This window comes from Mus caroli, chromosome 8 (assembly GCF_900094665.2).
Source record: "Mus caroli chromosome 8, CAROLI_EIJ_v1.1, whole genome shotgun sequence".
In the NCBI taxonomy this organism is placed as follows: Eukaryota; Metazoa; Chordata; class Mammalia; order Rodentia; family Muridae; genus Mus; species Mus caroli.
The window spans coordinates 40,145,112-40,171,125 of NC_034577.1; the positions used below are offsets into that span (position 1 = coordinate 40,145,112).

Consider the following 26,014-nt stretch of genomic DNA (forward strand, 5'->3'; position numbering starts at 1 on the left):
GTTGGGAATAGTAAATAGAAAACATTGACGTATCCATAGCACAGAGGTATAAAAGCCATAAAATAGTTACTTAATGAATTCCAAAGGCCACATGAATGAACTACAGCTGCATGCAGATGTGGACACTTTAAAATTATGGCTTTGGTTAGGATACTTGCAGAAAACCTACCAAACGTTATTTATAGAGATAGAAATATACAATGATTATACACAGAGGCATATCGAGGCTGAAAATCATAAAAATGCTAAAGACAAATAAAAAACCATATGGTTTGAGAAAAGGGCCATTCATGGAAGAGTCTGAGAGAACTGTTACATTTTATGTTGATTCAGTAATATAGGTGTCTGTGTTTTATTTTTACAGTGTTAAATACCCTTTGTTGGAGACAGGGTTTCTTTGTGTAGCCCTGGCTGTCCTGGAACTCACTCTGTAGGCCAGGCTGCCTGCTTCTGCCTCTAGGACTAAAGGTAAGCACCACCACTGCCTAGCTTGTATGCATATTTTTATTGTGATAAAATATATAACATAAAATTGGACATTTCAGCTTTTTATTCCAGTCATTTTAAGTGTTTAAATACATCCACCTTTTTTGCACAACCATCTCTCTCTCCCATCACTCCCATTTCTGGCGTTTCTCATTACCACTGTGTTTTAGGTTAATCAAGAAATCATTGTTGGAGCTGGAGAGATGACTCAGCCATTTGGAGCCTCTTGCCAAAGACCTCAGAGTTTCCCAGGCTCACAACTATCTGTAAGTCCAGTTTCAGGGTATCCGATGCCCTCCTCTGACCTCCACTGGGACCACCGATGTGTGTGTCTGTGTGTGTATACATATATATGCGTATATATAATAAATATATAACATTTTGCATCGATACACATAAATCTTAAAAAAAAATTTATTGCCAAGTCCAACGTCTTGATTCAGTTTTCTTCTGAGTTTTGCCTTTTTTTTTTTAACCTCTTACATCTTTGATCCCTTTAAATCAATTTTTCATTCTTTTGTACCAAAAGAAAAATGTAAAAACAAAAGAATCCTGAGTATGGATCCAAAAGGGACCTTCCCACTTTACGAAGGACCTGGAAAGGAGGACAAATAACGTGTCACGTTCAACAGTGAGCTGCTACAGGGAGCTAAAAGCGGCATCTGCATTTAGCAATGCGACGGATTTGACAGTAGTCCATCAACTAACAGCCCGCCCGGAAGCACTGGAGTTTTGGATCCGCTGGCGGCTGGCTCGGGTCCACCCACACCCACACCAGCTCCGGGTCATTTCCCCGCCCACGAGGCCGGGGAGTTCTAAATTTATGGAACGGAGCGCGAGTGGGAGAGACAGCCTGCAGCAGCTAAGCCGGTTGCTTTGGACTCCGCTCCGATGTTGGGTGTTCTCCAGGCCTGGATTTCATCGTGCTCTCGCCCAGGACGCTCTTTGGCCCCGCCCCGGAAAAGGCGGAGCATAGCGAGGACTAGGCTCTGATTGGCTGTTCAGAGCAAGACCGCTAGGCGCGAGTTTGGTGTCCCTGCCTTTGGGAGCGGTAGGATGGCTGCTAGGAGAAATTTGAGATACTCGGGGAACCCGGGGTAAGTGCTGCCGCCCCGAAATCCGCCCAGGATGGGCTCATCCGGTCCCAGAGACTCGCTGACCCGGCCTCAATTCCCACAGCCCCGAATCGTAGAGCCAGGAGTCAAGCTGTGTGGTAGGGGAACTCAGACACCAGCGTCGCTTTCATGTGACAAGCAAATATTTAATAGTAATCATTTCTGGTCTGTCGACATTGCTTTTTATTTCTAAGACGCAGCTGTTTTCGTAATAGAAAACACGGAAGCCAAACGAAATCTCTAGCGAGGGACCAGGCAGCTGCTTGTTTAGAGCTTGGGCTGGCCTTGCCTAAATGCCTAAAGGACTTTCAGAGTGCTTCATGGATCTTTTCATTATATAAGAGATGTGCACCTGAAAAGAAGTTAGTAAGCGGCCCGAAAGGTTAGCTCCACCAGCTCCTGGCGAAGGATATTCTGGGCGTGTCTGGCGCGCATCCAAAGCCTGGTAGAGATTTGGATAGAAAGGTCTCTTCTGCGTAGGAAGTCTTCCGTGGGAAGATTACCTATGGAAGATGATGCTTGTAGCTACCACAGGACACAGATGGTGGGGGAATCCACATTCGGTGAGCAGTGGGAAGGAAGATTTAAAAAGGGCAAAGGAGCTTATCAGGGCAGGCTGGTTTGTGCTTTTACCTTTTTTGGTTTTTCGAGACAGAATTTTTCTGTGTGGCCCTGGCTGTCCTGGAACTCAACTCTTGTAGACCAGGTTGGCCATAAACTTAGAGATCACCTGCCCCAGCCTCCCAAGTGCTGAGATTAAAGGTGTGAGCCACCACCACCTTTGAGCAAGGGAAAGGAGCTTAGAACTTGATCTGCTAAACCAGTGGTTTTTGTTGTTTCAACATCTTGAGGTTTGGAATTTATGAAATCTGTTCATCATCACTCCTAAAACACCCGGATGCATACAGCAAAGATTATATAAAATGGTTACTGTAGAGATCTCCTTCCTTTGGAAACTGCTCCAGGACTCCAGCCCACAGTTAGAAGGGAATTTCTCTGGTTTTGGAGCACACACAAGAAACAGGTGGAGGGGCTGGTGAGATGGCTCAGCGGAAGGTCCTGAGTTCAAATCCCAGCAACTACATGGTGGCTCACAATCACCCGTAATGAGATCTGACACCCTCTTTTGGTGCGTCTGAAGACAGCTACAATGTACTTGTGTATAATAATACCTAAATCTTTGGGCTGGAGCCAGCAGGGACTGAGCAAGTAGAGTTGACCAGAGCGAGCAGAGCAGAGGTCCTAAAACCTCAATTCCCAACAACCACATGAAGGCTCAGGCTCACAACCATCTGTACAGCTACAGTGTACTCATATACATAAAATAGATAAATAAATCTTAAAAAAAAAAAGAAAGAAACAGGTGGAAAAGAGCTCAGGCTAGGCAATTTATGCCTCCAGGTTGTCCCACCTACTTCTGTTTCGAGGTGCCAATCAGAAGTCACTTAAGCTTTCTGAACTCAGAGTCACAGTCTGTAGTTATCCCAAAGCAAACGCAGTACAGGTCTGAGAGTTGGCTACAAGTGGGGAGTCCCAGCCCCCTCCCCTCTCAGATTATTACTGCGGCATTCTGTGCTGGGAGTGTGGGTGGCGATAAGTCTTTTATATTGTAGCCTAATACACACAACTGAGATGGTTAACAAAGTGATAGGTGTCCCCCCCAACCCTGCTCCCCAGTGGTTTATTGCCTGGCTTCAGCTCTGCTGGGTGAGCAGTAATGAGGACAATTTGGAAAGGTGTGCCTTGGAAGGAGTATAGCTTACAGTGCTTTCCCAGTTGCTCAAAATGTCTGCTGAATTCCCTTCTAAAATTTTGTCATCTGTGTTTTAATAGTGCAAAGCGTTCAAAGAACACTTTGAGAAGCACATATTCCAGGAACCAGGTAAGCAAGATTGTTAATGTGATTTTTTTTTCCCCCTTAAGCCATTGAAAGCAAAGCTATCATTTTGTGGGAATCATACTTTGGAGAGTTCTCTTAACAAAATTTTTTCTTTGTTTCTTTTCTTTCTTTTTTTTTTTATTTTTTAAATTTTGAGACAAGGTTTCTCTATAGCCCTGGAACTCACTCTGTAGACCAGTCTAGGCCTTGAGCTCAGAGAAATCCACTTGCATCTGCCTCTGAGTGCTGGGTCACCATCACCACCTTAGCCTCCACCTCCACACTTGACAAACTTTTTTTTTGTTTGTTTTGTTTTTCGAGACAGGGTTTCTCTGTGTAACCCTAGCTGTCCTGGAACTCACTTTGTAGACCAGGCTGGCCTCGAACTCAGAAATCCACCTGCCTCTGCCTCCCGAGTGCTGGGATTAAAGGCGTGCACCACCACGCCCGGCTTTGACAAACTTTTTTATAGCAGCTTTAAAAAGTGTTTTATCCAGAATTTTGGAGAAAAGAAACTTTGTCAACATTTTAGAACCATCTTTTCTTCTGAGTCTAGTTTCTATTTTTATTCAGATATTTGACATCGCGAAAAAGCTTTATAATGTTTTGAAATGTCATTTTTTTTCACTTAGTTTTTTAAACAGTTGCATATGCGTTTATAAAATTCCTCTTGGTTCATATATGGTTTTATTTTCTTCAGGAAATGCCTGTTACAGGCAAGTGTATTTGTGTAACACTCTTGATTGCTAATTTCAAAATCTTGTCCAATGCCATTTCAAGTTAGTGTGATGAGGGAGTTTGCTTTTCAGGTTCACGGTTAGCCTTTCAGAGCGCTTTTGGCCTTCTTGTCTGACCCTGGCTTTCTCCCTTCTCAGGCAGGCTCCCTGCCCTGTTGAGCTGAAGCTAGCCTTGAATAAAGCTCCTGCATTGTGGAGCATCCCTGGCATACCCCCTGGGGATCTGGCAGCTTTCTCCCACCCACCACTACTCAGTAGCTAGAATTCACTGCGGCCTGGAGGGATTTCTCCAGCCAGTGTCTGGAATGGTTATTCTCTGCATTCAGGACCTCCCTCTGGGAGTTAACTGCAGAGCACTGATGGATGCTTCTCTGGCTTGAAAGCCAAGCCTTCTGCTGTTCCTTGGCATCTCTCCATGTAGCGCTCCATGAGCGAGACTTTCCCTGAGTTTTGTCTGCCAGACGTATTTGCATATCTTTCAGATCTTCCAGATTTTTCTTATCTGTTAGTAATAATATCCTCTTGTAGTTTGTGAGCTACCATAGAAGGTTTTTCTCCTTTTGGTCTTTCATTGGGATTTAGGGTTTAATCTGTGTATTGAAATAGATTGAACTGTAAACCTGAGTCTCTGTCCTGTAGGAAGGAGACTTCAGCCCGGTGTGCATTCAAAACTGCATATGAGCTTTGGGGCACATGTCCTTTTTCTGGGGAGGCGACCATAGCTTCCCCTATATCGAGGATTTAGGTAAATGATACCCTGTGGGCCAAATGTAGCCTGCTATTTGTCTTTGTACAGCCTGTGAACTAAGAATGTTGGGGGTTTTGTTTGTTTGTTTGGTTTGGTTTGGTTGCATTCTAAAATGATTTAAGTACAGTGGACATGATGGTTGCCACCTATTTATAATCCTAGCACTTGGGAGGACAAAGAAAAGCTGACTTAGAGTGACCTATGAAAGTGATAGGAAACTCTTAGGTTCTGTTGAAACACAGTCATGTCCATTCCTTCCTGTCTCGTCAATATCTATACCTCCGTATGTAATAGCACAGAAGGCTAGTGGCCCACAGAGCCAAGATGTCTGCTCTCTGGTCTCCATTCAGATGGTTTACCCAACCCAGCTCTCGATCATCAGAGTAGTCTGTGGATCGAGAAGCACCAGGCGTTTCCACGGGCTGCAGGACTGGCTAGATGGTCCCTAGGAGAGGGGTTTAAACTGTGAAGCAGTTGCGGGTTCAGTGATTGCTTTTATTCACTTTTAGAAAGCTGGTCCAAAGCCCAGGCCCAAGGATGTGTTTGACTTTTCTAACAATTCTGATGTCTCAAGCATACGGGGAGAACTCGAGGAAGAAGAGGAGACTTACGAAACCTTCGGTCAGTGTTTTACGTCCCTATTCCTGACTGGAAACGACAAGGCTTAGTTCATGAGAGTCCTGTGGCCATCTCCACTATTTAATTCCAGAACATCTTTGTCCTAAAGCCCCCTGACACCAGTCGACCCTCACTCCCTTCCTCTGATCCCCGGACACCACCCGTTTACTTCCAGTTTCTCTGGATTCTTCTCCTCCGACATTTCATGTGTGTAGGATCACGTAACAGCTGTCCCATCCTGGAGGAATGCTATGACTTGTGTGTAGAATCGTAGAACAGCGATCCTGTTTTGGTGAGAGTCTATGACTTAGCATCACGTTTTCCAGGTTGTAGCATGCACTTACTTCATCCTTACCCTTTTGGCTCAATAATGATCAGTTGGCTTTGGGTTCTTGAGGTTTTTTTCCTTGATCATTTATGCTGCTGTGAACACTCATGTTCAAGTTGTTTTGAATGTGGGTGTGGATGGGGTGTGTGTACATGTGTTCAGTTCTCTGAGCCATGCCACTAGGAGAATTGTTGAGTCTGTAGCAACTCTGCTATTAACAGTGTGTCTTTTTTATTCTACCCAGCATCATGAGTATAAAATAATGTCTCATTGTAGTGTTGTGTGCATATAGAGTAGATCTAGGACATAAAATCTATCTATCTATCTATCTAGATTTGTTTATTTAGTTAGTTGTTGGTTTTTGTTTTTTGTTTTTGTTTTTGTTTTGTTTTTGTGAGACAGGGTTTCTCTGTGTATCCCTGGCTGTCCTGGATGGCTCAGCAGTTAAGAACACTGGCTGCTTTCCCAGAGGTCCTGAGTTCAATTCCCAGCAACCACATGGTAGCTCATGACCATCTGTAATGGGAACTGATGTCTTCTTCTGGTGTGTTTCTGAAGAGAGTGACAGTGTACTCACATACATAAAATAAATAAATCTTTTAAAAAGAGTTTTGTTTAGATTTATTTTGTGGATATGAATGAGTCTTTTGCTTGTGTGTATGTCTGTACCATGTGCATGCATGGTGCCCATGACGGCCAGGAGAGGGCGCTAGATGTCCTAGGTTGAAGTTGGAGTTACAGAACATTGTAAGCTGCGGTGTGGGTTCTGGAAATCAAGCCAAGGTCCTTGGCAAGAGCAAGTGCTCTCAACCACGGAGCCACCTCTCCAGCCCCCCAAACATGCTCTTAGTGACAATAAGGTTTTTTATCACCGAGGTATAAGATAAAAAATATTTGGAAGTAGCCTATGAAACTGACTCTTTCGGCCATTTAAACATAATATGCTGTTCTTGTCTTTACAGACCCCCCTCTGCACAGTACGGCTATCTACGCAGAAGACGAGCTGTCCAAACACTGTGTGTCCTCCAGTTCCCTGGCCACCCACAGAGGGAAGGAGAGCAGAAAGTACGGCTCTCTCTCAAGCTGCTGGCGTTTCCTGTTCGTTCGTTCGTTCGTTCATTTGTTTGCTTGTTTGAGAGGGTTATGTGTTGTGTGTGCAAGAGAGCACAGGGGCCTGGGGAACCCAGAGATGGCGGCTCCCCCGCAGCCTGAGTTCCAGATGACACTAAGTCTCCTGACACGAAAGCTTGGTACTGAACTCAGGTCCTCAGGAAGAGCAAGTGCTCATAACCACTGCGCCATCTCCAGCCCTTAGGCAGGTGTTTGTTTGTTTGTTTGTTTGTTTGTTTTAATAGAAACTAAGAAAACTAACGTCATTTCAGGATCTTTTGAGTCAGATTGTTATGACTGTCCTCAAAAGATCTAACTGGTACACAGCAGCGCCATTTTCTGTAATTGTTATTACGAATCATACTTTTGATTGGCACCTAGTTAGTTATCTTAGCGCGCCGCCTCTTTAGTTGGGTTAGGGTTTTTAAGTGAATCTAGAGGGCCTAGTGTCTGTGGTGATGAGACCAGTATCTGTCCATGGGCGCCAGGGCTCTGCAGCCTTTAGTGATGTCCTAAGTCATGAAATTACTGTTTAGATTTTAAATCTTTCTTGGGTTTATTCCAAGGTTATTTATCAATATTTTTGTTTGTTTGGTAATTACTATAAACGGGGCCTTTCATTTTATGTGTTGTAGTAAATTATATATGTGAAAGTATAAGCTTCGTACATTAAGCTCTTCCTGTGTGTGTGTGTGTGTGTGAGAGAGAGAGAGAGAGAAGGAGGAGGAGGAGGAGGAGGAGGAGGAGGAGAAGCCAGAATGACCCTGGATGTTCTCCTCTATTGCTTTCTACCTTATTTTTGTGAGACATCATCTCTAACTGAACCTGGACTTCATGAGTTCAGCCCGAGTGGCAGTCCAGGAGCCCCTGGGAGCCTCCTCTCCCCACCCCAGTCAATACTGGAATTACAGCCAGCTTTTTATGTAGGTAGGAGGGGCATTTGAGAGACCAGTGGCGACATGTTTTCACAGTTGGGGGTGAGGAGGGTGGGCAGTTATCTCGAGGACGAATGGAAGTAAATGGGCATGAGGCATAGTCGAGATGCACACCAGTAGGTCTGGGTGATGCTGGAGCAGAGCTGCCAGCCTGACTGATCTGGGATTGCTTCGTGGTCAGTGAAAGTAAGGCAGGGTTTGCATATAAGTTCAAAAGAAAGTCAAGGCTGGGGGAGGCATGGAGAGAGCTTAGCATGCCCCAGGACTCCAAGACAGTTGGCACCTTTGCCCCAGGGTGTTCAACTGCTTGTTCTTGCATCTCTGCCTCTTTTCTCTCCTTCTCTCTATCTCTCTCTCTTTCCCTTCTTTCCTCTGTCCCTCCCCAGCCTCCTGGTTAGCTGGTCTTTCATGAATAGGCTCTGCATCTGAGTCCATCTCTGTTGAATCCGAGGCATCTGGCTTTGGTTGTTGCTCTTAAGTCTTCCACTCCCAGCCTGCCTGTGTCTGCCTACCCAAGGCTCTAAATCAGCACAGGGTGTTCTGTGTTCTACAAGCAGCAGGCATTGTCCCAGCCGTAGGCCCAGCAATGCCCCACAGCATTGGGAGCAGTGATGTGGATGAAGCGCAGTTCTCAGACTTGACCACCCTGGACCACGATTGCTCGCTTGCCTAGGGAAAACTGATGTGAGCACACATGGGAAATGGGCAGTCAATCAAGGGTGACAGTCCCGCCCACGAGAGAGAAAACTCAGCACCTTCAGCTTGTTTTCACGCAGAAGCAGCGGGTAGAAGGCATTATGTGTGATGAGATGCTGACAGCTTGTTGTTTGGCACAGCTTGGACCCTTCTGAAGATGAAGCAAGTGGAGATGAGTCTATCAAGGACAGCACAAAAAAGGTATGGGGAGTGTTCTGCCCACTGTCGTCATTATAAGACACTTGGTGCTTTACTGGAGTAGATATAAGCAGGGAAGAATGTCCTGTAGCAGGCTTTTCTAATACAGAAATGCTTTAGAGTAAAGGAAGGTTTAAAAACTCAGTTATATTCATCTATTTTGTGTGTGTATGTATGTACATACATAGATATGTGGGCACGTGTGTGGAACTGAGTGTGCGGGTCTTTCTTCACTTGCAGCCTACAGGTCTCAGGACTGACTCAGACCATCCGTCTTGGTGGCAAGTGCCTTTCCCTGCTGCCCGTCAGACCGGCCCAGGAGAGACAGTTTTCCATCTGAAGCGTTAAGAAAGAATCCTCACAGCTCTCTTTACCCAGTCAGCTTCTGTAGCGTCTGTTAATGCTTTGTGGTTCACAAAGGCAGAGAGAGTCAGGCGGCCCTAGTCACGTTGTCTTCTACATGCCATGTTTAGCGATATTTACAAATGAGAAACGGGACTTGAGAAGACTCATAGGATTTGAGCTTTCTAAACTAGCATGCTGTTTCCTTCCTAAGCCGAGGAGAAAGCTGGAGCCCATCATCGGTGAGTTGGACAGCTCTGCAGGTGATGTAAGCAGGAAGGTGGCATCTACAGAAGGACCAAGGTCGCGGCAACACCAGGCTGCTCCTGCAGCACCGTCACCCCCTGAGAGGCCAGCCGAGCCGGTCACTCCCAGGAGGACAAGACTCCACAGCGCTCAGCTCTCTCCTGTAGACGAGACACCAGCAACCCAAAGTCAGCTGGTGAGCAGTGCTTGCCTCCACCCTTGCTCGGGGAGAGAAGAGTTCATTAAAAAGATAAGGGAGGAAATAAAGAGGTCTTCTTATGGTAACAATAGGCTTAGAGCTTTTATCACAGAAAGCTATGTTTCATCTAGAAAAACCTGGAAGATCTAGAAAGGAAGATGAATTGATCTACAGTCCCATAACCCAGAACAGCGTCTGTCCTGGGGCTCACTCCACAGTTCTTCCCTGTGCCCCCCTCACCATCCCTCGTCACTCTGGCTCCCACGGCATCCTTTGAATGAAGTAGTGCCTGCAATCTGGCCGTCCGTGGATGTCCTCTGTATCTATTGGTGAAAATTACAATGTCGGAGCATCGATGAGGTTCTTTTTAGAATGACACCTTTTATTTTTGAGATTATAATATAATCACACCGTTTCTCCCTTTCCTCCCTCCAAATCTTCCCATATACCCCTTACAAGTACTTGGCCTCCTTTTTCATTAATTGTTAGGTCGTGTGTGTGTGTGTGTGTGTGTGTGTGAGATCCTAAACCTGCTCAGTGATGGATTTCTCAGTGGCACAATCTTTGTGTATACCTTGCTTCCTCTCCTAGGAAAAGATGCCATGAGTCGTCTTTGTCCTCGAGGTGATTGAAGTGCAGCGTCTCGTGTTCTTCCATATGGTTTGTTAAGTCACTTGGCTGACTATGTTAGGTCACTAATTCGTTCTCATCTCTGAAATCATTTTCAGTACAGGAATGTGTTTGCTCCTCCTTCCGGGCCACGAGACAGGTGGAAGACTTTCTGGATTCTGTCTTACACACTCTCCCAGGGTTCCCTTCTGTATACATAGACAAAACAATGTTTTCTTACTTTTATTAACATTTACTGCATGTTAGGTTATAGACAGACCCTCTGGCTGCCTGCCTTCCTTTTTCCCGAGAGGTCAGGCCATCTCCCTGTGAGAGCCCTCTGGGACAGAGTTGGTGAGAAAGCATGGCTGTTTCCTTGTAGCTCCTCCCTTTCCAGCTAAGGTGAGACTGGTCCTAGGGCCACCATGCTCCTTGAATACAGGCCAGACCAGGACATAAAAGGAAGCCTGCTTATCCCACTGAAAACCTGTAAGAGCCAGAAACCCCTTTTCTTTTCTGAACCTGAAGGGTCTGATGCTCTCTTCATGGCCCCTGTCATGTGCTATGTAGTGGCTATCTCTCTTCAGGCAGCTTCTGGGGATGAAGAGGTTGGAGGCTCTGATCCCTTCATGGCCCTGTCATGTTGCCCATGCTGTGGTGCTCTGTCCCCCCCAGGGCTGACCATGGCTGGCTGTAACTGAGGCCTGCTCTTCTAAAAGCTCACCTGAAGGGTAATTTCCTGTCAGCTCTTCTATAAACCTGCTGTTCTCTTCTTACCACAGACTGTCTGTTATTCTCCCTCAGGGTCTTTCCTACACAGTGCTCCCTGGGTGCTTGAAGCTGCTGTTGGCTGTAGTGTTTCTGCTTGTCGGGACGTGTGACTGACAGGACAGTTCAGTTATATCTTCCTACTGTGTTTCAGTGAAGGAGATGGTGATCTATTTGACCTATCAGTTATGCAAAGGAGATTGGTTGACTTTCTCATTCTTTTTCTTTTTCTTTTCTTTCTTTCTTTCTTTCTTTCTTTCTTTCTTTCTTTCTTTCTTTTTTTTGCATGACAATTTTACACATTTTATTTAGTTCTTTGCATTTTTTTGGTTCTGATTTGGTGTTTTTGAGATCAGGTTTATTACAGCACGCAGACTGTTCCTGAACTTGTGCCTCAAGCGACCTTGTGCTGCCTGACCTCCTGAGTAGCCAGGACTGTAGACTCGTGGGCCTCCATCCACACTGCCGCCTGGAGGATTTAGGCTGTTTCCTAGAGACTTTTCTTTACTACTGTTACCATTTTAAATCCACAAATCATCATTGGGTGTCTCTGTAGGGCGCAGTGGGATGGTTTCTGTAGAATGACAACATCAAGCTAATAGATCCATTCGTTTAGCTTCCTTTTTTTTTTTTTTTTTTTTTTTGTGGGGGGTGGTGGTTTAAATGAGGTACCCACCACATTCTCTGGCATCTGAGTACTCGGTCCTCCTTTAGTAACACTGTTTGGATCTCAAAAATGTATCCTTCCTAAATAAAACTTGGTGCCTTTAACACCAATCAGCATCTTTGCTCCCCCCCCCCCCGCCCCGCCTTGTCTCCTAAGCACCATTTCCTTACCCAGGAAGACTTGTCCTCTGGCAGTCTTGGCCTTGTGGGTGGATTCTTTGGTTAAATTACTTTTTATATAAGTGTTGATATAATGAGATGTAAGTCTACAGTCTTGCTATTTATTTTCTGCTATCCTTTCTGGATTTTCTTTTTGTGTTGTCTAATAAGCACCTCTAAAGGTGCCTCTATTGCGTGTATACATTTATGTATATTTAGGCCCAAGTAGACTATCTTACCACCCTGGTGGAAAGAGAGAGAGAGAGAGAGAGAGAGAGAGAGAGAGAGAGAGATTGGGATTGCTCCTCTGTTGGTGATTCTGAAGTAACTGAATATTTTGAGTGTTCAGTTCTTTCTGTGACTTAGGTTTGCTGCTGTTTATTTTGTGTGCTGGCCCTGGATTAAAATGATTCATCTTTAAATGAGCAAAGTCTATTTAGACATGTGTTAGGGACATGCATGTCTGTCTATATGTCTGTCTGTCTATCCCCGCCTACTTTCTAGCTGAAAGCCACTTCTCCCCAGGGACATGTCACCAAGTAACAGTGTTTAGCTCCCTCTCTCCATCCCTGTCTTCTGTGACTTTGGTTCTGTCACTCTTCCTGTATTATGGCTCTGACCTTACTGGGTTGCCATTTTCCTTGGAGCTGGAAACCAATCCTGTAGTGTTTTATTTTCCCACATTCCCTTTCCACTTCTCTTGTCCACCCCCTGCCTGATTCCTTCCTCTCGGCCTACAGGGCACCCCACTTTCTTTCCTGCAGTTGCTAGTGACTCTCCCAGACTTTGCAGTCAAGCATCTAATTCACCTCTGCCTTCCAAGGATGCTTGTGTAGGTGCAGAATTCTGAGCTGACAGCCCTTGCTCGGCTCTTGAAGGATGCCACTGCAGCCCCCGGCCTCCCTAGGTCCTGCTGGAGGTTTGTCACTGTCCAGGAGCTTCCAGTGCCTCTTGTCCCCACCGGCATCGGGCTTTCCCTTTCTCTTAGCTTCACATGTGTGTGACATGTGCTTTGGTGTATCGTGCTGGATTTAGCTTGACTACGGCCTGGTGAGCTTCTCACACCTCCACGTCATGAAAACTGTAGTCATTGTGCAAATGTACATTTCCTTTCTAGTTCTCACTCTTCCTTGTCAACTTCTTAATTTGGGTGTTTTACCTGCATGCGTTTCTATACACCACATGCATGCTTGGTACCCACAGGCCCGGAGAGGGTGTCAGATCCCCTGGAACTGGGGTTACAGACGGTACCATGAGTGGTGAGCTACCATGCCAGTGCTGGGAATTGAACCTGGGTCCTCTGGAAGGTCAACCTGTGCTCTTCCTTGCCGAGCCATCTCTCCAGGCCTTCGTTTTGAACTTTTATCATACATATTTTAGATCATAAAACACTGCACTTTGGATCCGGAGACTGATGCTGTCTAACAGGTCCAATAGTTCTGACTTATGTACTGGGTATGGTTTTATTGCTTTCATTATTATACCTAAGTACACTGTAGCTGTCTTCAGACGAACCAGAAGAGGGCGTCAGATCTCATGCAGATGGTTGTGAGCCACCATGTGGTTGCTGGGATTTGAACTCAAGACCTTCAGAAGAGCAGTCAGTGCTCTTAACCGCTGAGCCATCTTCCCCAGCCTGCTATTTTAAAACTCACTAGACATTTTTTTTTAATGTGTTGTTTTGTTGTTTGTGTTTTGGGGGTCGTGTGCTTATTTGAAACTGGTCTCAGATAGCCCAGGGCTGCCCTGAACTCACTTGGTAGCCAAGGGTTATCTTGAAGGGCTGATCTTTGTGCCTTCACTTCCTGAGTGTGAGAGCTGGGATAACAGGCTTTGCCATCACTGTGTGTATGTGTGTGTGTGTGTGTGTGTGTGTGATGGGGAGTGGACCCAGGCTCTGCACACGCTGGCACATACTACCAGCTAAGTTGTGTCTGCAGCCTATTTGCTTTGTTTTGTTTTTGAGACGGGGTCTCTTGTAGCCTTGAGGCTGTCCTTAGACTTGGTGTGTTACTAGAGAGGATCTCAAACTTAAGGTCTCCTGTGTGCTGATAGGGTGCTTTCTAAGAGAATGCCCCACCCCTGCGGTTAGGAGGTGTGGCCTTGGAGGAGGAGGTGTGTCACTGGAGATGGGCTTACACCAGGCCCAGTGTTTCTGCCTTTTTGCCATGTACTTGTGAATCAAATGTCAGTTCTCAGCTACCGCACCATCACGTTTGCTGCCATGTGACATGAACATCTGGCAGGGTGCATCACTGTGCTAAGTTTATGTGGCACAGGGGGTGGAACTCAGAGCTTCACTCTGTACAAATTGAGCCACATTCCCAGCCGTCAACATTGGTTTGCTTAAGCCCACGTGGAGTGGTTTAATTACACCCCAGAGATCTGTTCACATTCTGCTCATATGGGTAGCTAAAGATATTCTCACATGTAAATTATATGGGTAGCCACAAATGTCACCATAGGTATTCTTGTGAGCAAGAAAGAGTGGGTGATGTGAAGATGGATGGAACAGCTATGACACCAGTCACAGCCAGCAGCTACTGGAATCAACAGAGAACAGCTTTGCTCCAGACTTTGCTGGGGGAGGGCTGTGCTGCCTGTGTCTTCTGTTCCACAGGGAGGGTCTCTATTAAGACTGTCCCTTCCCTTCCTAGACATGATGACAGCTGCTTCAGCCTTTGTTTAGATCCAGCCATTGTCTGGTTCATCTTTGGGCCAATCTGTCTTTGTTCTGTTTTTGTCTTGACTCTGGGTCACATTTTCTTGTGTGTTAGTTTTAGTCTAGAACTTGAAACTGTAGTCCATGGTGTTCTCTGTGTCCCATCCTTGTGTGAGTAGTGTTAAGTGCTGTCCCAGCAGACACTCTGACTTTTGGCTGGGTATTTTGATGTCCCAGGCTTGCTTTTGCCCTCTGCTAGGGTGAGTGGAGAAAGCCTAAGACATTCTCCCAGTATCTGACTTAGTGGGGCTTTCTCTCTGTTTATAATTGCTTTATGACTAATTACCACGAAGTTAGTTACTTAAATATACACACTTAGCATTTCACTATTCCTGGAGGCCCAGAGTCCAGTTTCAATTTAGCTGGCTTCTCTGCTCAGAGCTGAGATCAAGAGCTATCCAGGGCTCTCTCACACGAGACTTGGATTTATCTTTAAAGAGTTTTCAAGTTGTTGATAGAATTCAGTTCATTGAGGCTTTACAACTAAGGTGCCTGTTTTCTCTCTTTTTGGAGGTTGAGTTGCTCTCAGCCCCGGCAGGTGCTGATCACGTGGCTCCTGAAGTATGGTGCCTGCAAAGCCAGCCAGACGCTCCAGGCTACAGAAGTGTTCTTACTCACACTTAAGAGCCCCCTGTTCACAGGCACCACTTACTTATTCCACAGGGAGGGAATTCTGCCTGCCAGTCATCTTGGAATTCTTCTTAGCACAACCCCGTGATCTTCCTGGTGGATCCTGTTAGGAGTTGGTTTCAGGCTTCATTAGGAATTGGGTCACTCGCAGGCCTCCGGCCAGCCAGGGAGTGTTTCTCAGCGTGTTTGCGCTGCTGTCCTCTCTTAGGTAATCCCATAGACATAGTTAAACTTCACCACCCCAGTGTGCTGGGTGCTGCTGCTTCATGTACTGGGACTGCTTGGCCTGAGATTGTTTATTAATTATCTCTAAGTCCTAAATAAGCACCGCAGCCAAAAGCGGTTGGTGGTTTGATAATGTTGTCATCCTAATCCTTAAATTTCAAGGAAAATAATTTTTCCTAAATTAAAAAGTTATATTGTTTGTTTTCTTTTTTGGTAGAAAACTCAGAAGAAAGTGCGGCCGTCTCCTGGCAGGAGGAAGAGGCCAAGGCGCGGAGACACAGACTCAGGTACTGATGGCACTTTATGGCTTGTCACTTGTACAGGGCGTCTCGGGAAGAAGGCTAGTTTTAAGTTGTCTTAGTCATCAAAATAGCAGACAGGTTTGTTTTGTGGGGGAGGTGTTGAGACAGGGTCTCTCTGCATAGCTCTGGCTGTTCTGGGACTCACTGTGTAGACCATCTGGCCTTGAACTCACAGAAGACCATTTGCCTCTGCCTCCAGAGTGCTGGGACTAAAGGTGTGCGCCACTACTCTGACTTCAAATGCCACCTGATTAAGAAATTATGGCTTTGGAATAACATCTTTTTAATCATTTTGTCATGAAATTTTAAAAAATGAATATTTGTACATGCATACAATGTGCTTTAATAACATCTAACCCCCATTCCCTCCCCTCTCCTCCCCACTTGTACAAACTTCAGTTCCCAGAATCCACATCCGGCAGGTTACCACAATTCCAGGATCAGCGCCCTCTGCTGGCCTCCAGGGGTACCTGCGTACATTCACATAGACTCCTAGACATCATAGAAGTAAAGAACTTCTGTTAAAAAGATGGGCTTCCATGCTGCAGGCTGTGCTCTCTACACTCTGTTGTGGGGGCTGAGCGTTGAGGTTTAGCCTTTATAAACAAAGCCTCTATGACCCACCCTACCCCCTTTTTCTCTTCTCTCCCTCTTTCTTCCTTTCTTTCCTCTCTCTCTCTCTCCCTCTCTCTCTCTCTCTCCCTCCCTCCCTCTCTCCCTCCCTCTCTCCCTCCCTCCTTCTCTCTCTCTCTCTCTTTCTTTCTTTCTTGCATTTTTTTATCCCTTGCAGTGCTAGGGCTTGGGCATTGCCCATCCTGGGAAGGTGCCTTGACCACATCTCCAGCCTCTTTATGAACTGCTCCCACCCCCTGAACACTTTTATGTACAATTTTATCAAGGTGTTTTTATTTCTCTTGGAGGAGTAGAGAGTCAAGTTATTGAGTCATAAAATATAAATCTCCCAATTTCCCAAGTAATTGTAAACCCCTACTGTATGCTATTTTGTTTCAAAATGGTACTGAAAACAGAAATAGCAATGTCACAGGGACTCGTGTAATGAAGTTTAATGTGGCTGTAAAGAGGCCCCATTGCAGCACATGACAGGTGCACCCTGTCCCAGGAAGCAAGGGGGTGACACAGCAGGGCCGGCAGACTGCCCTGGCTCGGGAAGAGGTGGTTGTGGCTCTAGCCGTGCTTATACTCTGGTGGGCCTACTTTTGTTCAGGGTTTCAGAGCCTGGGCCTTGAGCCAGTTTACAGATATCGAGTGTATAAACTGACATGTGCTTGATATTCTAGGTGATTCTGAAAGTATGCATATCTGGTGTCTGGAAGGAAAGAGACAGAGTGACATAACGGAGTTGGATGTTGTTCTGTCTGTATTTGAGAAAACCTTCCTGGAGTATAAGTAAGTCCCTTGGTGTTGGCACCGGTGGGCCTGGTCAGCTGTGCTCGGAGTGGCACTGGGTGGGTCCATCCCCGTTCCTGTGTTGTCACGTGTCAGATGATTCTATGTGTTCATTAGAGTCCCTTTGCATACATTAATTATGCTAGTGCGAGCTGTTGGCTCATCTATTCTTGAGTTCCTCATAGACTTTGATCTAGAAGTGTGTTTCTCCAGTGCTGTTGGTTTTTCTCAGTCAGGTAGTGTATGGCAAGTATGGCCCGCTCCAGTCTGTTAGCTCCCGTGAGAGCAGCGATGGGGAAGAGCCCACGGCCTCATAGCCTGCGTCACTCATGGCAGAGAACAGCCGCCACATCAGGGCTTCACTCTTGGGCTAGGTACACACACCCCTTCAGTTATCTGGTCCAGCCTCCGGTGGAGAAAGTTGAAGAAACAGCTCAGTCAGTCAGGTTTGGCCTATCTTCCACCAGCACAAATCCGGCTTTGTTCTCTCCTGAAGAGAGTGATTTATAAAACTTAAGACATTAAACAAAAATATTTGTAAAATGCAGCCCAGCAGAGTGGGTCTTAGAGTCACACACAGCTGTGAGCATGTGGCTTGCCTGAGATCCAGCTCCTCTGGAACGCTAGTCAGGGAGTCAGCCTAGGATCCTCCACGGGGAAGTGGGATCAACAGAATGTAGGCAGGGTGGCTTAGGCAGAGGCCCCAGTGCCGGAGCGGGGAGCACAGCATGGGACTGTGGAAACACTGTGGTAAAATATCCTGAGGAGCAACTCAGGAGGAAAGGGGATTATTTTAGATCACAGTTCCAGCTTGGGGTCCATCACTGAAGGGATCAAGGCTGCAGGCACTCGAAGCAGATGGTCACATCCATGGACCACGGCAGACAAACTTGTTGATTCTGCTGGCTTTCCCACTCTGTCCAGTCCAGGGCCCTACCTGTGGAGCAGTGCAGCCGACGGTCAGGCTGGGTCTTCCCACCACAAGTAGCTCTGCTAAACATCCCTCACCAGCATGCCCCAGGAGATCATGATCCAGACTCCCCTGAGAGACCCTCTTCCCTGGAGATTAGTCCTGACAAAACCAAGCATCCCGACACGTCTGCTAACCTTCCCCATCCTGGCCGGCTTTGTCCTCTGCACTGTCCCCTTGTTCTCCACTGCACCTGCTCTAACGATGTCGCCCATGAGCTGTCGGTCTACCCAGGACCTGTCTTTCCGTGAGCAGCCGAATGCTTAGTCATCCCTGGAATAGTACTCTATTAGCCATCCTGATAGTTGTGAAGTACACAAGGTTTTGTATTGTGTAACAGAACGTACCGTGGGCCATTTTTAAGCTGCAGAATGGCTATCTGCGCATACATCTAGAACTTGCTCATTTTGCAGAACTGAGAGTCTGCAGCCACTAAAACAGTTGACCACTTTCTCCGCTCCACAGCAGATACTTTTATGAATATTGGTGTCTTTTGGTCCCTCCTCTCGGTGTTTTCTGTGTATATAGCCAGTAGTTGAATAGCTGAACCACATGACATTTGTTTTAATTTTTTTTTTTTTAACCATCTCTAATGTTTTTCTGAGAACTTGACAGGGTTTTAGAATCCTCTCCTCAGTAACTGGGGCAAGGGCTCCCTAGGTAAGAGGGTTCACTCTGCAAGCATAAGGGCCCATATGTGGCTCTTGAGTCCACATAAGAAGCTAGGCGTGGCTGTGCACGGCTGTAACTCAGTGCTGTGCAGGGCAGAGACATAAGGGCTGCAAAGACTGAAGACTGGTTTCATGGGAAACCCAGTCTCAGGGATTAAGGAGGAGGGTGACAGGGCAGGACTCTGGTTGTCTCTCCTGGCCTCTGAAAGCACAGGCGTGTGTGCAACACTGCCTCCCACCACATTGCATGTGTGCAACACTGTCCCCCCACCACATTGCAGCCCACCTTGTGCATATTTAGTGCACGCGTGCGTGGATGTGGATATAGGCTTGTTCTGTAGTTTTCCTGTTCCCCTCATGATCAGTGTGGCTGATCTCTATACATTTCTCTCTTTTTTTAAATCAATTTACAGGCAAAGAGTAGAATCTGAAAGTTGTAATCAAGCCATCAACAAGTTTTATTTTAAAATGAAAGGAGAACTCATCAGAATGGTAAGTTTCTTGTATTTGTTTGAGACAGGGTCTTTGTATGTATCCCTGGCTGTCCTGGAACTCACTATGTAGACCTGGCTGGTCTCAAACTCACAGAGATTTGCCTGCCTCTACCTCCCAAGTGCTGAAATGAAAGGCAGATACCAATACACCTGGCTACTCTAAAATGTTTTAAACTAAAGTTGGGACATTATCCTGTGGTTGTAGAACAGCTTGCATTTGCTGGCTCTGTGACGAGAAACACATGAGAACTCCTCTTACTTCCTTCTCTGCGTGTGTGGATGTGGAAGCCAGAGGCCCACTCTGAGTAACTTCATCAATCACCCTAAAACTTACTGTTTGAGACAGGTCTCACTGAACTTGAAGATCATTGGCTTCTCCAGGCTGGCCAGCCAGTGAGCTCGGCTGGACCACAAGGACCGGTTCGTCCCCACCAGCCCCTCATAAAATCCAAATGTGTCATTGCCGGGATCCAAGCTTGGGTCCTCTTGCTTTTGTGACAGGCGGTTTACCAACTGGTGTCTCCTAGGGGCCTTCTCATGTGGAACTTTACACAGTTCATCTTGGAAAATGAGATATACTTTATTTTGTTGTCATTGTAGCTTAAAGAAGCCCAGATGTTAAAAGCTCTGAAAATGAAGAACACCAAGGTAATCACCAAGTCTCTTAGTGAGTCATGGGCTATGAACCAGGGGAGTAAGGCAACACTTGCTGGTAGTTTTGTGACCTGCAGTTTTATAAGGGCTTTTGTGGGCTTGGTCAGGTTTCTATTTGCTTTGTAATGTTAATGGACACTGAGGAATGGGGATCTCTGTTAGCCTTTTGACGTTCCAAGTTGCCCCCCCCCCCCCCCCAGAGAGATCATAGACAGAAATGATTACCCCTGGGCCTGTAGTGAATGAAACTGCTAAACAAGTCAAACTGGGAGGCAAGAGGAGGGCCCATGGACCCAAAGTCTTAGCTGAAGTGCCGAAACTTCTCCCATGTTAACCTAAGTACGTTATTATATTGCTCAGATAATTTCCAACATGGAAAAGAAAAGGCAGCGTTTAATTGAAGTCCAGGATGAACTGATTCGGTAAGGTAATATCCTGCACTATCTGAGAAGTCATCTAAAGGGGCAGTGGCGTTTGTCACTTAGGGGAGTGCTGTAAGGACCGTCATCTCTGATCTGATTCTCAGCATCTGGTCTGGTCTCAGGCAGTCTGATTACAGCTTTAGCTACGTAGACTATAGGATTACACTGCCTGGAACTTGAATCAGGCTCTACCATTGACTGCAGACTTGGGTGAGGTACTGACTGTTCAGGGCCTCAGCCCCCTCGTGTGTACATGGGCGTAACTGTACCTGTTCCTTAGAGGGTGTCCTGTGAGTCACTGAGTAGACCTAGGCCCAGTTGTGTGCTGCTCTCAGGCAGAGAGGTCTGTTTATGTTGCTTGCTTGCTTATTTTACTTTTTGATAGATGGTCTTGCTATGTAAGTCAGTCTGGTCACTGGCTCTTCAGTGACGAGACACATCAGTCCTTATTCTGAGGTCTAGGGTTGGGAGCAGTCCCCGTGGCCTGGGGTTAGTGCACACTGTGGTAGCCTGTCTGTACATTTTGGGATTCTGAGGTACGGAGTGCGAGCCAGAGGCCGACGTGTAGTAGAGTTTGCCATGCTCTCTACTCTAAAGATGCTTTAACAATGCTTGGACAGGCTGGGGATGTGGCTTGGTGGTAGAGCACCTGCCTGGCATGAACCGCAGTGAGTTAATTCCTAGGACCACATGGGTGTGGTAGCACAAGGCTTGAGCAGATAGGAGATTTGTCAGCAAACACTTGAAATACTCTTAATTACTAGGTTGTGTTTTGTTTTTTTGAGACAGGATTTCTCTGTATAGCTCTAGCTGATCTGGAACTTAGTTTGTAGACCAGGCTGGCCTCGAATTCTTGTAGATTCACCAACCTGTGCTTCCCGAGTCCTGGGACTAAAGGTGGGCACTACCTTGCTGGGCTAAGTACTAGGTTTTAAGTGACTGCCACAGGATTTTGAGAGAGACAAATTAGTTGTCTGTTCTGATATTTACAGATTTAGTCTGTGGGTCGACACTAGAAAATGTATTCACTGGCTCAGGCCAAAACAGGAAAACTGGGGTAAAATAGTAATATTGGCAGTAACAGTTCACAGCTTCCTTTATGGGAGGGCACTTTTCCTAAATACTTCATTCAGTTGGCCCATGCTTAGTCAATATGATTCTGTGAGGTAGGTCATTGTATGGCTCTATAATTAAACTATAATAAGGCTGTTCTATTCAGCTTGTCATCAATGTGAGACCATTGAGACATGTTGAGACTGGCCTCTTTAGTTCCTTTTCTAGGTGAAATTGTAGTCAGACAAACATTTTGAAAATGCATAGTAAGATAAAGTATGTGATGGTTTAAACTTTGCATAGGAGGCGCCTGAGGCACTGGGGAATCTCTTAGCTACAGCCCGTCCCATCCCTAGGGAAGGCAGGGAATGCAATCCTGGCCTGGCCATGCCGTCAGCTTGGTACAGTTTGCTGAGAAATCTTCAGTTTGGTATGAAGAGCTCTTTTTAAAAATTGAAAATAAAATGTTTTCATAGTTTATTCTGATCATGGTTTCCCCGCTTTCGTCTCCTCCCAGATCCCCCGCATTTCACTTCTCCAACTCTGTGCCTTCTTTCTCTTTAGGAGAACAGACAAATAAAAACCAACAACCAACTAACCAACTAACCAACCAACCAACCAATATAAAACAAAGCAAACAGAGGGAAAAACATGAGAAACACACACTATTCTTCAATTCAAGCTTAGGTTTTTTTATATTTTTATTTGCAGCCTCACTTCCTCCCCGGCCATAAGTCACAAATTCCCTTTTCTTTTATAGGTGAAGAAACTAAGCGTCAGACACAGGCAGTTCGCCCAGGGTCACACATCTTTCTCTCCAGGCTCTGGGACAGTTTTTCTGCTGATTTTATTTGGCCACAGAAACTAAGGATTTTCAAAAGGAGAACTTTTTGCATGACTTCCTGGTTAAGCTGTCAGGAATTAAGCTGTTAAGCTGCCTATGCTCAGAAAATGTCAGCCAAATTTATATTGACTGCAGTAGTTCCCAGGACTTGAGTAATTTGGTGGATTTTGTCATCTGTGAGGCATGTCCCCATGGCTGTCACTGCTCACTGTGTGTCATAGTTGCGTTGAGCAGAAACCTAGGATCATTTACGCGTTCATAGTGTGCGAGGCGAGCCAGGTCAAGTCCACTTCTGTTCTGTTCTTCCCTCACCCAGGATGTTCATTGTACACTCTAGACTGCTGGACTAGATTGTATGTTGTTTATATGGGAGAAATGTTTTGTTATTTTTGGTTTGCGTTTTTGTTTTTTATAATGTGGGCACCTTAATATTTTCAGTCCACAAACAACACATATATTTCTATTAATTTGTATTTTGTAAAATTTGTTTTTGAGATTAAGAAAAATTTTTGTTATCTAGATTAGAACCACAACTGAAACAACTACAAACAAAATATGATGACCTTAAAGAGAGAAAGTCATCACTTAAGAAGTCCAAGCATTTCTTATCTAATTTAAAACAGCTGTGTCAAGATTACTCAAATGTACAAGAGAAAGAACCAAAGGAAACAGAAAAGGTGAGTCCTGGTTACTGCGCATCAGACGGGATCCAGGCGTTTGCTTGTACAGTACCAGCAGTTTGCAGAAAGGTAACGGACAGCATTATTGTAAGTCGGTGAGACCACAGCATCACCTTCTAGCTTCCTACTGAAGAGAAGGAAGACTCCGTTACTCCTCAGAGCTCCTAGGCGGTGTGTACTGTGCACAACTGTGAGTTAAACAACTGCGCTCTGCTTTATCAGTTTCCATCAGTCCTCAGCCCACTCAGACGTGCTGTAAAGACCAACTACCTTTGTCCAGCCCATGTTCATACTTTAGAAGCCATTTCATTGAAATGGCAGGAGTTACCTGAGGGGCTGAGAAACAGTAAGACAGTTGGGAAAATGTAGTTAGCTATTATTTTAATACTTTGAAGTTGCCTCTGAGACCTCGCTGTTGCCATAATATAACATAGAAATGTTAGCTAAAAAATTATAAATTTGTATATCTAATAGAATTAGAAAAGTACTAATAGAATTGTACATAGAGTTTTATGAATAGAATTGTGTGTAGAATGTGATACACAGTCACACACCATGTCTTCATGTATCTATGAGCAGGTTTGTCTACTTCACCGCTAAATTCAATTTTAAGGTCTGCCATTGATTTAAGTTTTCCGAAACTGAAGATCTGTTCATATATTAGAGCTACTAAAATATACATGTTCAAAATGTGCCTCAAGTTTATTTTAGGGATCCGATTATTAAATCTGTGAAAGTTAAGAGTAGCATTGATCCAGTCTGAACATAATCCTTGGTTAAGCAAGTAAAAGGAAACTTGCTTTAGAAATTTGTTTTAAAATAGATGAGATTGAGTTAACACAGCACTCCACCAACACACTTGTCTAGTCCAAGTTTGAGGCGTGACTTGCTATGTTGAGTCAGGTAGATGCCAGTTCTTTGAGCCAATTGGTCTTGCCTGGGGTACAGAGATCTGTGAGAGCTTTGCTGAGCAGTTCCTCGTGGTGTTGTATTAGCAGTTATGTTCTGAGGAGAGGAGATGGCCCAAAACCTGTTTCCTAATGATCCCAATGCAACAAAAGAGAGCTAGTGGACAACTATCAAAATCGGCCTTGGTGGTTAGGGTTAGGAACTAAAAAGATACCAAAGCATCGCTATTTGTGAGTCTAAATTGTTTTCCTTTTATCAACAGTATGATTCATCTAGCCTTCCAGCTCTGTTATTTAAAGCAAGAAGCATTCTGGGAGCCGAAAACCACCTGAGAACCATCAACTATCAGCTGGGGAAGCTGCTTGAGCTGGACTGAGAACTGAGCCTCCTGCTGCCTTTTCTGCTCCTGACAGCAGCGCCCCTGTGCTGACAGCAGTGAGACCCGCTTATCAGGATATACTACCGCTTTGTCATTCAAACTAAACCACACCTCTTCAGTTGTCTAATAACTCAGAAGGCACAGCCATATTTCTGAGTATTGTGTTCATAAATTTCAGTCTCTTGACAGGTTAGTCATCACCAGGCATAATAAGCTTTTTAACTACAATAAACTTTAATGATGTCAGTGCAAATGCAAGCATAGAATGATCCTGGTTAATTAGGAGCATCTGCTGAAATATGTCAAAGGTAGCCTTCAATAAATCTGGCTTAGGTAAACCAAGTGATAGAACAGTTGCTATAAACAGGTTTTACAATAAGTTAATAATTTGATTTTTTGTATGATGTTAAATGCAGGGCCTTGCACATCTTAGGTAAGTATTCTAATGTTGGGCTATAGTCCCAGCACTAATTTAACATTTATGTTATCAAATCTCAGGCTTCAGGCAAATTGTAGCCTGGTTATGTATGTTCTATCCGCAGTCAGCTATTCTGTAAAGCTTCTATAATTAGTTCATCAGGAATATCATCCATTGAACCAAGAAGGCTCTTATCTGCAGCGTCAGCAAATTCAGCATCTTCTGTAGCTTCTAAGAAAAAGGCATCGTCTTCATCATCCCAGGCAGTGGCAGAAAGCCCGCCGGCTGACAAGTTGCAGGATGGTGGGTTTTGACAATCCTTGGTCAGTGAGTTGCTGGTTTCATCTGTTTCTCCAGAAGTGAAGTCTTCCTTTATTTTGGAGGGAAGGAGGAAAGAGGAATAAAGATTAGTCAGAATATGTGACTTCAAATACGTTGCGTTAAGGTATAAAATAATAACCAGGTTTTCAGCAGTCAATGACCATGCTGGCTGCCTGCTGTGAGGAACAGTCAGCATGGGAAAGGGTAAGTTAGCTCAGAAGTGCTTTTGTAGCGCAGACATGCTTCTCTGAGGCTGAAACTGACTGTAGCTCCTGGCAGATACATTTCAACTCCTCAGAAGGGGTACAGCAAAGGGAAGTTTCTAGATTAACAAAAAATCAATGCCTAGAATCTATGTTAAAAAGCCAGCATGCAATCCCAGTGCTAGGGAGGTGGAGACATGGATCCCTGGAGCTTGGTAGCCATCCAGCCAACCCTCCCAAGTGAATACCAGCCCAGTGAGAAGCTGCGTCTCAAAAAAGAAAAAAAAAAAAATGTCCTGAGGAATGACACAAGTTGTCCCTCTGGCCTGTATGTGTGTGTACATGAGCACACACATGAGCATGGACACACAAATGTATAAATAAAAGGAAGATGAAGGAGAAATGGCAGTGTTAACAGTTCACTTGGAAGGTACTATTTCTATACTCGTGTTTCTAAAGGAAAAATTATGTTCAGGTAATAGTAATATTGTATATCAAGAATACTTTCACTTGGCATTTTTGAGGTATTATTAGAAAAGAAAAAATTTCTACCAAAGATGTCACCACAGTAAATTAATGGCTGGGAATGTAGCTCAAGAGAGAGCCCTTGCTTCCCATGTATGAGGCCGATAAGTTCAATTCTATCCAAAACCAAACACTGCTCTTATAAGAGATAATTAGACATTTTAAATCTGTTCCTAGATACTATTTTTAAATGTAGTAGTCTGTCAGTCTACTTATCAGTTCTTTTATGTCCCCCTCTAACATACCAAGCATGGGATTTTAACTTTAAACGTGGATGTTGGATCTGGAGAGATGGCTCAGTGGTTAAGAGCATTGCTGCTCTTCCAGAGGACCCCTCCAGGGCTGC

The 26,014-nt window shown here is 45.1% G+C and overlaps 2 protein-coding genes across 6 annotated transcripts in view; one reads left to right on the forward strand and one right to left on the reverse strand.

The window, feature by feature from the left end:
* Positions 1–1,498: 1,498 nt before the first annotated feature.
* On the forward strand, positions 1,499–26,014 carry Cenpu (centromere protein U). The gene is made up of 13 exons (XM_021169877.2): positions 1,499–1,583; positions 3,435–3,483; positions 5,475–5,586; positions 6,874–6,976; positions 8,793–8,853; positions 9,407–9,634; positions 15,634–15,703; positions 17,017–17,125; positions 19,180–19,258; positions 19,861–19,908; positions 20,275–20,336; positions 22,754–22,910; positions 24,085–26,014. Exons 1-13 carry the CDS (start codon positions 1,543–1,545, stop codon positions 24,196–24,198), a joined length of 1,233 nt encoding a protein of 410 aa, XP_021025536.1. The 5' UTR covers positions 1,499–1,542; the 3' UTR covers positions 24,199–26,014.
* Positions 24,729–26,014, reverse strand: part of Primpol (primase and DNA directed polymerase) — a 40,175-nt gene continuing 38,889 nt past the window's right edge. For all 5 annotated transcript variants that reach the window (XM_021169874.2, XM_021169875.2, XM_029480648.1 and 2 more), the window contains one exon: positions 24,729–24,989. In XM_021169874.2, coding sequence (XP_021025533.1) covers positions 24,744–24,989 — 246 coding nt within the window. In that variant the 3' untranslated portion in view covers positions 24,729–24,743. The remainder of the gene's footprint in view (positions 24,990–26,014) is intronic.